This window comes from Olea europaea, chromosome 12 (assembly GCF_002742605.1).
Source record: "Olea europaea var. sylvestris chromosome 12, O_europaea_v1, whole genome shotgun sequence".
Classification (NCBI taxonomy): domain Eukaryota; kingdom Viridiplantae; phylum Streptophyta; class Magnoliopsida; order Lamiales; family Oleaceae; genus Olea; species Olea europaea.
The window spans coordinates 10671682-10686151 of NC_036248.1; the positions used below are offsets into that span (position 1 = coordinate 10671682).

Genomic DNA, 14470 nt, shown 5'->3' on the forward strand with positions numbered 1-14470 from the left:
AGATGGAATGGTGTTTATAGCTGCTCCATTGTCGACAAGCACTTTTGCCACAGGGATGCCATTAACTAGAGTTTTAACGTGCAATGGCCTCAAGTGTTTAGTCAGTTTCATGGCTGACCATTTAAAAATAACCTTTTTGGCAGCCTCTTTTTCTACTTCCTACTTGTTTTCTGTCAAATTATCCCCCTGTGATAAGTCGACGTGCAGCATATCGTGCTGAGCCTCTGTCTCTTGAATTTCCCCTCCTCATCGGTTACCCAACCTGTGGGGGGGCATTATTCTTGGAGGTGATCCATACTTTTCAAAGCGAGGCACTCTCCTCTTCCTTTTGGGCGTCCCATACAGTACGTAGAAATCGAAAGGACGCCCAGATGGTTCTTCCAACAAGTCTACTTCACGAACTCCCTCTCGATGTAGTTGCTTCAACAGAGTGTTGTGCGATACTCCTCTCCTTCTTCTTTCTGCTTCTAGGTCGATTTCTTCTTCGATGTCTGTCATTCCATCGTCTTCTTCATCATTGTAGGCCTCTCTAGAAGTCTAGCCTTCTTCACATTCCAGCACGCAAGCCTCTCCTTCGTTGTCCTCCCTTTCTTCTTCTTCTTTTTCTTTATTCTTGAATTCATTGGCCAGTAAGTAATTATTGGCCACGACAGGAGGTAACGTACCGAACTGGATAGTAAGGGGTTGATCTAGATCTTCTCCATCCTTTCTGTCTCGCTCAAACTTTGATCTCCCAAAAGAAATTTCTGGCAGTTCCTTCATTGATTCATCTGTACCAGTCTCTTCACTATCTTTGAGAACATTTTGATTGGCCACCTTGAGTAGTTTAGGCGCTTTAGGATGTGGCACTCCCTGTTGCTACCTCATCATTCGTCCATAGTTTCGTTAGAAATGCCTTTGTTGGGTTCTAGTCATCTCATCAAAGGGTATTGCTCTTCCTGCATTATACTGGAACGAATGCCATACATTTGACCGGCGAGGTTGCGGCCTGAATGTTCTCCCATTATCTACTGGCCTGAACTGCCTCTCAAAAAGCAGTCCTCTATAGAATGATGTACCTCGCCCTCTACCAGGCTGAGTGTTTGGGAAGAAAGTAGAGCGATGAGGATGCTGCCATATCCCTGATTTTTCCGTGTTTCCACTCACTTCTCTTTTACATCTGGCACACAAGATGTCTTCGTCCTTTTTTGGCTCTTTCCCCTTGATTCGTTCAAAGACACTGAGATGTAATCCAGGGTCCTCTTCTCCATCATCTATGACCAATTTGAATTTTGACAACTTGTTTTTGAAACCAGATGTCACCATGTTCACTCCAAGTGGCTGTGGAAAAGGATTTTCATCCACTGCCATCTTCTTCTTATCATCGAATGTAATTCGTCTTGATTCAATGGCATCATGCAATACATGGCGAAAAACCAAGCAATTGTTAGTCAAATGTGACCATGCATTATGCCACTTACAATATTTTTTACCCTTAATTTGTTCAGGGTTTGGCAATTTATGCTTATCGCTCAACTTTATCTGCTTATCCCTATATAATTTATCAAATATAAGGTCAACTTTGGTTATATCGAATGAGAACGTTCTAACCTTTATGTTTCCATCTTTCATGGGCTCATCTTTACCCGATGGTCTAGACTTAGACATTATAGGACAAGTATACGTGTCTCCTTTATCCAATTCGGCCAAACACATTTCGGTTTGATCGTATGACTCGTCGCTGATGGTATGAACGTCAAAATTTGGGTCTTTGTAATAAGTCCTTTTACTAGAATTTTTCATCTGCTCTTCTTCTCTTATCAGTCGTTCATACCTAATTACATTCGCACTCAACTGGAAAAGGTCGGGAAATTCCTTGTCTTCGAATTTCATTTTTAAATCAAAGCTCAAACAGCCCTGAGCGATTTTGACAAATTCTTTTTCGGGCAGAGGTACAAAACACTTGCTTCTTACTGTCTTGAACCTTTGGAGAAAACTTTCTGCCCATTCGTTTGACATTTGACGTAGATTCGCCAAATCAGTTAAAGTGACTTCAGACTCAGTTTTATAAAACTGAGCGTGGAATAATTGTTCCAATTGTGCCATGTTTGAACAGAGTTCGCTGGCAAGTTGATGAATCAGGAGAAAGCTACTCCTGTTAATGAACTAGGGAAAAACCTCATTTTATAGTAATCAGTTAAATCACCACTTTGCAATGTGAATCGTCCTATGTGTTCTAGAGTAGACACCTCTCCTAAACCGGATAACAGTGAGAATTTTGGTTCTTTATACCCTCTAGGCCATGGATATGTTTGGTCTACCCAATTAGAATATGGCTTTGTGTAAGTCGGCCTAATGACAGGACGCACCCCCAAAAGCCATCTGATCCTATACGATTTCCATAATCTGATTCCTCAACATGACGTTGGGGTCATATGAAATTCCTACAGGTTGGTTAACCGGTTGATTTGCACGAGGCCTGATGTTTGGTCCTTGATTGGCAACAAAGTTACCATGATTAGGGCCATTACCATTAGCCTGAACATCTATTCCCTCATTAATACGTGGGGTATTCTGTCCATTGTTCAGGACATTATCTCTTACATTTGGATTTTCCCCAAGTTAGGAGTACCACTACCATTGTTCTGATTTGCCACTACACCACCCCCTTGGTTTGAAGTAAAGGGACCAAAAAGTGGTTCTATCCCTTGATTCGGATTTAGGGCTGAGGGATTATGTCCCACAATTGTCCTAATTTGAAAGTGATTTGCAAGAGGTATAACCGGTTGACATATTTGGCCTACTAACTTATTCATTGTTTCGTTCAAAGTGTTTAGTTGTTTGGCCATGTTGTCATAATGTGCATTCCCATTTTGGGTAAATCTTTTCATATTATGAATACTTCGAAAATTTACCTGTTCAACGACATCTTGTGTGAGTTCTCCAAGTAGTGCACGCATGATTCGAGGACTCAACTCTGTCATTGGTTCGTAACGACTGTTATTACTCTGATTCTGTCCATCTGTTTGTGGAGAGGCATGCTGCTCCTCATATCGCTCGATCACAGACTGGACTCTTGCCTGACTTGCTGCTTCCTTATCGGATCTCTGAGGCATATTGTTTCACCTTTTGTATTTTCAACACCAAACACCACTGGGCGTGCCAAATTGTTTCGCGCGTGTTCGTCGCTAACAATTAAAAGGGATCAGACGATTGTGTAAGGGACAAACCTCTTGAAACAAAGTCCTAAAAAGGGGTGTTCTTTATTGGCGGTGACTTTACAATTGAAAATTAAAAACAGAATGCCTTCAAGGGGCGCAAGCACACGAGTTACTGAAAGAAGTGTTTAAATCTAAACTAAAAAATTTAAAATTACATGTTCTCTGTTCGAAAGTTTTTTGATTCGGGTCCTTTTGCTCTATGTATTTCCTTCCTTTTATACTCCCTGAATGATCTCTTTGTGATCAACCGCGTAAAAACTGTTTGATCGTTTTATAACTGCCCACTTTCCTCGTAATGGCCAACTTGTCATGGAACTGCCTTTTCTAACTACTGTCATTACTCTTTGTCGTTCAATTGTCTTCAATTGAGTTCCTTGAATCGTAGAACGTGATAGGGCTGCTTTAATAACTGCTTTGATAACTGCACTTCTTGATAACCACAACACTTCATATTTGCTAGACCTTGGACGACTCGAAAGTTTGGGTGAGAATAGAGTAACAGCTTTGGGCGACTGCATGGCACTCCATTCGCTCATATCCTGGGCGACTTGCAAGCTTGGGCGATGGTGTTACCGCGTTCATGGGCCTCCCTATTTAAGGTCTTCATCTCGAATTGTCTGATTGGGCTATCTGATTTGGGGATCCTTCAATTGGGCTTCATTCTTTGGGTCATTCGATTTGGGCTGAATTTTTATGTGTCAACAAGTAAACAATTTAATTTGTTAAAGAATAACAAATAGGGGCTAAAATTTTTTGCATTTAGCATTTGTCACGGTAGGAAGTGATGGTAGAAGGAGCAGTGGTGCTGACATGGAGTGGCTGGCATTAGCACCGATTGGGGAGTGGTGGTGGAAGGTGCAGTGGCATCGGCGTGGTATGGGTGGCGTTGGCACTGGGGGTTAAGGGGGTTGGGGAAGAAGAGGATGGTGGGATGGTTTTTGTGTTTGATTTTTTTTTTATTTAATTATCAATATATTATAATTGTGTTTTTTTTTAAATGTAAAATTACCATGATATCCTTTTAAAATCAATCAAAATTATGGTCGATGTCAATTTTCTGGTCAACTAATAGTCAAATCAACGATTTCCATCCATTGGGATTGCAAGTGCGAATTTTTAAATTGTTTGGTATTATGAATGCCACAAAGTAAAGGTTTGAGGTCAAGTCTACATAAAAGAAAAAGGTTTGATACTGTAATTGCAATGTTCCCTAATTTTTAATTGAAGTCACACGATGTGTAAGTTAAATAATTATTTGACTCGTTTCAAAATAAGACATAGATGTTCTATTGAAAAAATCCAAATTACATTGTATGACATTTTAATTAGGACAACATAACATTTTACTTTCTAATGAATAACTTTAATTCATATTAGAACAACAAAAATTAAAAGATAAATTACACTTGGTGACCGGAACGTTTGAAGGCAGGAATCGATGGGATCTCAAACCTCTCACTTATAGAACTTGAAGTCCCAAACCTTTCAAGCATCTACGTCTAAGGTCCTTTTGTTACTAAAGTCTGATCACTAAAAGTGAAATGATAATTAAAAAATTTACTCAAAAATAAAAATAAGAACTGAATATCAATTTTTATTATTCTAACATGCACGTTATAAGATTAACCAAAGATCTGTTAAAAAGGTCGAATTATATGAAACGGGGTTATGGCGAATTCTTTACACACTGCACTGCTGAATTAGCCATCGCATGCCTTCCTTCCCGGCGCTTCAAGTCTCAAACCATTTGCGCCACTGCACATTCGAACAGTTGCAGCAGCTTCATGCCTTAATTATCAAAACATCCCTAGACCAAATCCCCGAAATCCGTTTAAAGTTCCTCCGGCGCAGCACTGAATTTGGGGGAATGGAGTATTCGAATCTCATTTTCAACCAAATGGGCGGTTTTTTCAACTCAGAAGTCACTCTTTGGAATACGATGGTAAGAGGCTATGCTTATAATGGACCCTTTAGGAATTGCATCTCAATGTTTGATGAAATGACTCTTAGAAATCTTAAACCAAATAATTTTACATACCCTTACGTTTTGAACTCTTGCTCTCAGTTGGGATTGTTTAGTAAAGGCCAAAGAGTGCATTGTCAGATAATAAAGTCTGGATTTGTGAATGCCTTTTCAGTTGGGAATGGCCTTTTTGAGTTTTATGTAAAAAAGATAGATTCTTTACAGACGGGTTTGGGGGAAAGTAGTAGTTTACATGATGCTAGGAAGATTTTCGATGGTGCGTGTGAAAAGACAATTGAATTATGGAACAGAATGGTTGGTATGTACGCGAGTATTGGGGATATGACCAGTGGAAGAGAACTGTTTGATAAAATGCCTGAAAGAGATGTGGTTTCATGGAATACTGTTATTTCTGGCTATGTTAAAGCAGGTGAAATTGTGAATGCTAGAGGTTTGTTTGAGCGAATGCCAGAGAAGAATGTGGTGTCTTGGACTACTATCGTTGGGGCTTATGCTCATGTAGGTGACATCAAAACTGCGAGGAAATTTTTTGAGAAAATGCCCGAGAGAAATGTGGTCTCATGGAATTGTATGATGTCGGGTTACACCCAGAAAGGGGAATTTCAGGAGGCACTCGATCTTTTTGTTCAGATGCAATTAGAAGGTCTCGAGCCAGATTCTTTCTCCTTTGTTTCAGCTCTATCAGCCTGTTCTAACTTAAGTAATCTTCAGTTTGGGAAATGGGTGCACACTCTGATAAAAGATTGGCCTAATCTAGGTGTTATAGTAGGGACAGCCCTTATAGAAATGTATGCTAAATGTGGATATATCGATAGGGCATTTACATATTTTATCAAGATTGGAAATAAGGATGTCTTTTGCTACAATGTTATGATCAAGTCTCTGGCTATCCATGGGAGAGCAAATGACGCTATCAGAATTTTTCATCTGATGCAGAAAAGACAACTAAATCCGAATGACTTCACATTTTCTTGCGTGCTGTTTGCTTGCAGTCACGGAGGATTAGTGGAAGAGGGGCGCGAGATTTTCCATAGCATGGGACGAGAGTTTAAGCTCAGTCCCAAGATTGAACATTATTGCATCATGATTGATCTTCTATCCCGAAATGATCATCTTGAAGAAGGGATGGTGTTGATCAATGAGATGCCGGTCGAGCCCGACACTGCTACGTGGGGAGCTCTGTTAGGTGGATGCAGGGAAAGAGGCAATGTTGAATTGGCGCAGAGTATTGTAAAGAAGGTGATTGAGTTGAAACCAAAAGAAGCTGGAGTTCATGTGCTTTTATCTAATATACATGCTTGGATGGGTCAGTGGTTGGAGGCATTCCGCGCAAGGGAAGTGATGGAAGAAAATGGGATATGGAAGAGATCAGGAAGCAGTATCATTCAATGATATTCAAGGACGCCAGGGTAGAAATAACTCGGGGAAAACCATTTGTATAGAGAAGGGGTTCATAGAACCCCCCAGGAGAGACACATGAGGTCAGCCTTACCCGAGACCCATGGGTGATAAAAAATTGCAAAAAAGTGCCGACCTCCTGCCTTGTGTGTTGTCTGTAGAGCTTCTATGAAGTTCCGTTTTGTACATGTAGCAGGATTCTAATAACTTTTAGAAGATGGCATCATTGTCAAGAAGGTCCAAAGAAGATAGCAGGGAATAAGCGGCCGTTGCGAAGTTAACAAAAATTTTGGCAGGCCCAACAAGCCACATATCGGGTTGAATGAGCATCGTAAACAGCATTGACAAATTTATACGTCTAAGCATATCGTTGCTCAAAAAGGAGGAAAGAAACCAACTTTCAATAACAATTTCTAAAGAGGACAATGATGCTATCACAGTTATGGTTAATTGAACGGAAATGGGAATATACGTTGACAGGTGAAGGTGTTATTGACTGATGATGAATTAAAAAAATGACGACTAGAATTATTGGACAATTTTTATTAAACATAGAGTTCTTTCACAGCTGTCAAATGATTCATACATGATGTAACTGATCTCAAATGCATTTGAATGAAAATTCTTTGATGTATCATTTATTTATTTGACACGCAATACTAACATAAAATTAAAGAAGATTTTGATTTCTTTTAATTAACGTTGCTATATTAAATGTGGTTACAAATAAGCAGTTCAGTATTAATTTCCAATGGAAAGTAGAGAGATTCTAACATAATTGACGCTATGCTTTTAGCAAAAACAATTCTAATCCCTTCATCTCTTAGAATCAGTTCTTAACTTATTACAATTGAACAATACTCCAAATGACAGCTAGATAGGCAAATACAACTAATTAATCACGAACCATGTAAAAACCATTCTAAACTTGGATCTAACAATTACAATTGTTACATTTGACACCAGTCAAAAGATTACAACAGCTGGCTTGAATTTGTTGCTTAATGAAAATTGAAATGAGTAAATAAAATAGATGCTCATTGAATTTTATTGTTGGTTACCACTTGCTCATGCAACAATAAATAGTTATCAACTGCTCACTCAACTTTTCATTAAGTTACCCATCCATCACTGGAGCCAAATCCATCTGTACATGTGGAAAATAAATTACACGTGGATTTAAAAAATAACGTGGATGATGAATCACATCCACATCGTCTAAGATATCAAATATAGAGCAATATTTTCCCACTATCTTCACAAATTTCACCCAAAAAAAATAATCAAACATTGAAGTTCTAAGAAATCAGATGGAGCAAAATTTCCTTCCCCAAATCACCTTCATCTTCAAATCACATCCTCTAACTAATTCGTTTAATTAAGTAAAAAACCATCTTCAAAGTCATCAGAAATCCCAGATTAAACAACAAATCCAAACACTTCTGGAAACCACTAAGAATTCAAAATTCAGTGAAATTAAAGCAATGCAAAGCAAACAAATGAAGGACAGTGTTTTTAACTCAGTAAAAAGATATAAACAAAAAATAAAAATAAATCATCATTTACATACAGATTAAACAACCAATTAACCAAAAACTAGAAAAACTCATAAATAAAAAAAAAAAAAAGGAAAAAGAAAAATGCAACTTGAAAGTGGCCCAATTCAATAAACATCAAAATTAAAGCAATGCAAACCAAAACAAGTTACGGGCCTCATGGAATCATTTCCCTTGGTCTGTTCAAATTAGGGATTTACGATTTTGTCTTCTGCAATTGAATGGGATGTCTTTTGTTTCCAAATGAAGAAGCCTGGGAAACGTTCCTGTTAAATGAATTAAAAGTGGTAGTTAAGAAAATGCGTTTTTATCCCATACGTCATCCACTAACTCCATTTGTTACCACATCACTTTTCCATCAGCCACGAGTCAAATTTGTCCAGCTGTATAGGCAGAATTAGCTATGGTGAGCATTGAGTAATCAATTTAAATTTAGTGAGCAAGTAGTAACTATGTATAAATGTTGGTGATCAATCATTTAATTAACTCAAATTGAAATTGTCAAATGCGTTAAGTCTGAGTTACATCTGGCCAGAACACGTTTGCAGGGACAAAATTAATAAACCCAGAAACAATGCAGCCCTGTCCCTGTGCCAACAAGGCATATTTGGCACGCAAAACTAGAATCTAATTTAACCTAACAGACATGCCAAGAGAACACTCAACAATTCTTACACTGAATTTCCCTACAACAATCTAAACATCAAATCAAATTTGTGTCAACCAAAATGCTCAACAGTGTTTCCAAGCCATAAGAGCAGGTCAACAAGTTTTCGAAACAAGAAAAGACTTCATCGTGTAATGTGAGATTATCATTAAGACATCTTCCATGAACCAATGCTGCGGAAAAAATCCAGGCTCGTTGATGAAAATCTGAAATCAAACATTAAAAGAAATAAAACCAGTAATTTGAAGTTGTCTATTCTAGAAGAGAGAGCATGATTATGGTTATGGATTTGCTCAGTTGACCACAAAAGTAGGGCCTTGCACAGTTGCTGATTTGAATTCTCCGGGTGCATTCTACCTTCATATGAGTTTCCAGGAAGAATCTATGACTGGATCATGTTGAACTGGAAACGGGATAGTTGCTGCGGAATGGTGGAAATAACAGGTCCGTATCTCTGATGCAGAAAACAAGGAGCATTTACAATTATGTGATTACCATATAATGATGATCTTTACCACAAACGTTTACAGAAATAGTGAAAACAAATCCTATGCTCCTGCCAAAATTTTAGTAGAGACAAGACGAGGAGAATGGATCAAGCAAATGAAATATAAACCAATGAGCTAAGGCAAGAATATCTCAAACCTGAACATTGTCATAGAGTTCAAACAACGGAACAGCAAGAAGTTTCAAGTTCTTTGGAACAGCAAAGTACTCTTTCTCTGACAGATGAACAATGAAAAGCTTCTTGCACTCCTACATCATGAATAATAATATGAGATCAGCTGCATTGATACCAAAATGCATGTATAGTATGGAAGGATGTTTGCTGGTGATGTTACCTTCGGTTTTGTTATATGTGGAGGGCAGTAAGGATACATTATGGTTTCGAAATTTGGTCTCCACCATGTTGCCACACATTCACCTATCTGCAATGAATGTTACATCCAAGAATGAGAAAAGGAGAATCAAGTAAATATACAGTTAAATATCTTAAAAAAGGAATTTGTCATTTGTACACCCAATTTGTACACACTTGTTGAAACATGCATTGTTGTCAAAAAACCATTGGATGAAAAAACATTTTTTTTTTTTTCCCTTTTTTTAACTGTCAAATGAGATAATGCCATGTGGTATTGTGCCAAGCATGATTCCTTAAAAAACACCAAGAAAAAGATCTCCACCATGTTGCCACACATTCACCTATCTGCAATGAATGTTACATCCAAGAATGAGAAAAGGAGAATCAAGTAAATATACAGTTAAATATCTTATAAAAGGAATTTGTCATTTGTACACCCAATTTGTACACACTTGTTGAAACATGCATTGTTGTCAAAAAACCATTGGATGAAAAAACATTTTTTTTTTTTTCCCTTTTTTTAACTGTCAAATGAGATAATGCCATGTGGTATTGTGCCAAGCATGATTCCTTAAAAAACACCAAGAAAAAGAGAGTCGTGTCAAAGATCATGATGCAGCTCATGTGTACAGTAACAAAGATCACATATTCATCCTTAGTTTCTCGGATTTGGCATATAGAGTAAATAAAGCAAATTTATGACATTCATCCCTCCTTCCTCAGATGTATACATCCAACCAAAACACTTGGCGGGCTATGGAATATCAATCAGAGAAAACATTTAGTTCTGCAAACTTTATATTACACATTCCTTTCTACATGAAAAATCTCTAAAGCAGGTTGAAATGTTGAACAATATTTTCCCTTTTCCAAAATGTATCCTGACTATTTCTACCACGAACTTAGGTCAAATGATTATTCCATAAAGAATTACCTGCCAATCTGGCTCAAGACCAGGTGAATTCGCAGCAAGTTTGCTAGAAAGTTTCCGTTTCAAGCCCTCAATTTCTACAAAAGGATGTAAAATATATTTAAAGATAAATAAACTAACATCAGTATAAACTCAAAAAGTCCATGGCCAGAAACCGGGTTGTATTTTTTGCTTTTCTTTTTAGTCAATAAGCAGGAAGAAAATGTAGACTAACAATAGACTTTTGTAAGAGGGAGTAAAAAGATGTACCATTCTCTCCCGGCTTCAGTCGGCCACCTGGGAGTTTACAGAAAGTATTTCCAATTTGCAAAAGAAGAATATGTGGATGATTATGCTCTTGTACCTGTAGAAGGGAACCATGTTTCTCAATTAGCTACATGGTCATATTACTTACCACGTGCTAAGAGGGTGTTTGATGGGGATTAAAATTAAATTTTTTAGCAAATTGTAATAGATGTTTTTGAAATGTGTAATTGAAAAGTTACGAGGCATATAGAAGATGTGATTAATATGAATTGTTTAATTTTGATTTAAATTAAAATTAAATTTTAATCCAAAACAAACAGGTATTTGAACTCACGATATACAAAATAGATTATTTTCCCGTGTTTATTGCCACCACTAATTTAATAAATTTTCTTCTACTGTTCTTCTTTTAATTTCGTCCCTATTACTCCTATTTAAACTTGTGCTGCAAATTATGTATATAAAGGGTTAGCTTGTCCAAGTTTTGTTTTCCTCAACATGCAAAATTCTGTTGTACGAGTCCAAGAAAATCAGGTTTTAAGATGTTTTCTTGCTTTTACTTAAATACTTTATATACTATCAAATTATAAAATTTATTTCTAGACTTCGAGTCTAGCGGTACAAAAAATTTCATCTTTTTTAACTGTTTGAACTTGTAGAACTTCTTAAATATACCGAATAAAAGGTCGTTCCAAACAAACTAGCTTAAAACTTACTACCATCGTCTTGTAATTGAATCTACCATTTGTGCGAGTACATATTTCTTTGAACAACAATGCGAATGATGTTGAATAGATGATGAAGTATAGATGAATGGAGCCATGGCTTCTCTTCACAGTCTTCTTATATTTAGGGCCTGATAGCCTTTCTTTTTCTTTTTTTTCCTTTTTTAATTACACCCATCTCAAATAGTACAAATACAATTTACCATCAAATTCAAAAACTCCGCCATTTCTAATGTAAACTTATCCGAGTTACAGCATGCTTTACTAAGTTTAAAAATAAGTAGAAGTTACTTTTTAATTAGCATTTTACTTCAAAAAGTATGAAGATAAGGTAATTTTTCTTTTTACTTAGAAGTTTAAAAGAAGAAGAAGAAGAAGAAGAGAGATTCTTATTTTGAAAGTAATTCTTAACTAAATGTGAATAGAAGTAAATTGCTACATTTTAATTTTCATAAATAAAAAAATTAGCAAACAATCTCTTAGCAGAAGCAAAGCAGTTACAATTCCATCCAGCATGAAAGAATCAGAAGATTAAAACGAGATCGCTCAATTATTGAGTTATTTCATCACAATATATACATATATACACATTTGAGTACGGGGAGACGGAGAAATCAGTATATACCAACAAGAGATTCTTATTTTGAAAGTAATTCTTAACTAAATGTGAATAGAAGTAAATTGCTTCATTTTAATTTTCATAAATAAAAAAATTAGCAAACAATCTCTTAGCAGAAGCAAAGCAGTTACAATTCCATCCAGCATGAAAGAATCAGAAGATTAAAACGAGATCGCTCAATTATTGAGTTATTTCATCACAATATATACATATATACACATTTGAGTACGGGGAGACGGAGAAATCAGTATATACCAACAAAACGCCTTCGACGCTGGTCCTCATCCCCTCCTTCATGTAACTGAAACTCAAAACCGAAACAAAACACATCAAAACAATCGAAAACGCAAATCTAAATAACAGGCATACACCCTACGCAATATTAATCTATTCGATCTATCTAGGGTTTAACAATCACCGCAAAAACGCACTTGACTTTCATGCGGGCAAGGCGATCGGCGACGGAGGTGTCTTTCTCCATTTTGGGCTCTTTGGCTCCGAAAGTGTAGCTTGACAGTGGATACGTATTCACCACTGCTGACGACACCATTTTCGCTTCTCTGTAATTTTTCAACTGGCAAAGCGGGAAAGGAAAGAGGCAATACAGAAGAGGGCTTTAACACATTTCGAACGGGGCTTACGTGTATTTTATTAGTTGCTTACAATTAACACCGTGTTTGACAGAAGAGGGCTTTGACGCATTTGGAACGGGGCCTATTCTCTTTGTTGTTTTCAAACTATCTTCGGTTTTTAATTTTCGAAAATACTGAAAACACGTTTACTTACCTATTTTCAGAAATAAATTTTTGAAAACGATGAAAAAAAATTACAAAGAAAATGCAAAATGGCTTTCTAGTCGTTTTGGCTGTTTTTAGTAGAAATCAAGTCAAAACTTCAAAATGCAGTAGTGCCTTTGCTAGTAGTAGGATAGCTCAATTGGTTGTGTCATAAATTTTCTTAAGGTCACGACTCACGAGTTCAATTCAGTTTCACCCGCAATTCAATACATATGAATTTTCTATGCACAGCACAAAAAATTTTAATTAAATTCCACATTTTTTTGGGAATATCTGGATATCTCAGTTGATAGAGTCACAAATTTTGAGTTAGTCACGAGTTCGATTCCACCAGCCTACTTTCAATACAAAGGATTTTTTTTAAAAAAATATATATGCACAGTACAAAAATCTTTCAAATAAATTGGTAGATAGCTGAGATTCGAACCCAAGTCATTAGCATGGAATTTTAATGTCTTAACCATTATGGAAACTACTTCCTTTGTTGTGTGTGTGTGTGTATTGAATAATTGCTTTTTCAGTTTTTCAAAACTACAAAAAAATGTGTTTTTAAATTTTTTACTTATAAAAATAATTTTTCAAAATGACGAAAAGAACGTGTTTTCAATAATATCAAAATGAACACTCAAAACTAAAACACGAAAAGAACACTTTTTTCCAGCTAAAATAATAACATTTTTTTAACACTTTTTCCAGCTAAAATAATAACTTTTTTTTTTTTTTTTAACTTTGATTAATAATGAGATTGTTGTAAACTAAGTCCCTGTTTGATCCCCATTACCCGAAAACGAAAATGGGGGGAATAGTATTTTTTTAGAAAAATGAGTAGTTGAAAAAGAAAGAAAAATTTTCGATTTATGTGTAATATTATTTTATGAAAAATTGTGTGGTTGAAAATAGAATAGAGAAAAATATAATATAACTTAATTTAATGAGGATCAAACATGGGCTAAATGCTATTTTATAACTCCACCGTCTAAATTTAAACTATAGACATAGGATTTTAGCTCTCTATAAAATAAATAAAATTTATAATACAATCTATTTCACTTCTCTTTTTATTCAATATCCTTTTAGTTTTTTTAAAAAAAGATTATTATGCCCTTGGCCATTATTTTGAAAAAAAATGATGCTTTCAAAAATGATTTTTTGAAGGATGTGAAGTTCAAACGTATGAAAAAATTTTAAATTTACGTGTAAAATAATTTATTATGTAAATGCGTGGTTAGAGATATGTTTGAAAATTATACCCACAATACACCTACATTCAACAATAAATAAGTGGCTTCATGAATCAGGCAACATAGTTGGACATGTAAAATCTGTCGGACAAGTAATCTCTGATTGTGAAATTTATGAATACAAGTATGAATCAAAGGTATCAAATTTCTAAATACAAGTAAAACCAATTCAAATTTCACATCCCAAATCAAAACTTCCCTTGTCCCTGAGTTAATCAGCCTCAGAAATGGTGCATACCCGTTT

General features: G+C 36.0%; 2 protein-coding genes across 3 annotated transcripts; one reads left to right on the forward strand and one right to left on the reverse strand.

The window, feature by feature from the left end:
* Nucleotides 1-4804: 4804 nt before the first annotated feature.
* Nucleotides 4805-7201, forward strand: LOC111405578 (pentatricopeptide repeat-containing protein At3g29230-like). Its single transcript, XM_023034526.1, has one exon. The coding sequence runs from the start codon at nucleotides 4912-4914 to the stop codon at nucleotides 6574-6576; it is 1665 nt and encodes a 554-aa protein (XP_022890294.1). The 5' UTR covers nucleotides 4805-4911; the 3' UTR covers nucleotides 6577-7201.
* Nucleotides 7202-8591: 1390 nt separating this feature from the next.
* LOC111405579 (pre-mRNA cleavage factor Im 25 kDa subunit 2) lies at nucleotides 8592-12820 on the reverse strand. 2 transcript variants are annotated; one of them, XM_023034528.1, is made up of 8 exons: nucleotides 12620-12820; nucleotides 12444-12489; nucleotides 10848-10941; nucleotides 10602-10675; nucleotides 9648-9734; nucleotides 9451-9561; nucleotides 9163-9259; nucleotides 8592-9011 (listed from the first exon to the last, which is right to left on the reverse strand). In XM_023034528.1, the coding sequence occupies exons 1-7, from the start codon at nucleotides 12736-12738 to the stop codon at nucleotides 9188-9190; spliced, it is 603 nt and encodes a 200-aa protein (XP_022890296.1). In that variant the 5' UTR covers nucleotides 12739-12820; the 3' UTR covers nucleotides 8592-9011; nucleotides 9163-9187. The 2 variants fall into 2 exon arrangements, with proteins under 2 accessions (XP_022890296.1, XP_022890295.1); XM_023034527.1 differs by having other exon boundaries at nucleotides 8592-9259.
* Between the last annotated feature and the right edge of the window lie 1650 nt (nucleotides 12821-14470).

Bases quoted from the DNA above. Each gene is read 5' to 3' on its own strand.
- LOC111405578 (XM_023034526.1), top strand. From the start codon at position 4,912: ATGCCTTCCTTCCCGGCGCTTCAAGTCTCAAACCATTTGCGCCACTGC.
- LOC111405579 (XM_023034528.1), bottom strand. From the start codon at position 12,738: ATGGTGTCGTCAGCAGTGGTGAATACGTATCCACTGTCAAGCTACACT. The intron at 10,942-12,443 runs GTATATACTGAT...TCCCTTCTACAG, and splicing joins GCGTCGAAGGCGTTTTGTTG to GTACAAGAGCATAATCATCC. The intron at 9,735-10,601 runs GTAATTCTTTAT...CATTCATTGCAG, and splicing joins GTCTTGAGCCAGATTGGCAG to ATAGGTGAATGTGTGGCAAC.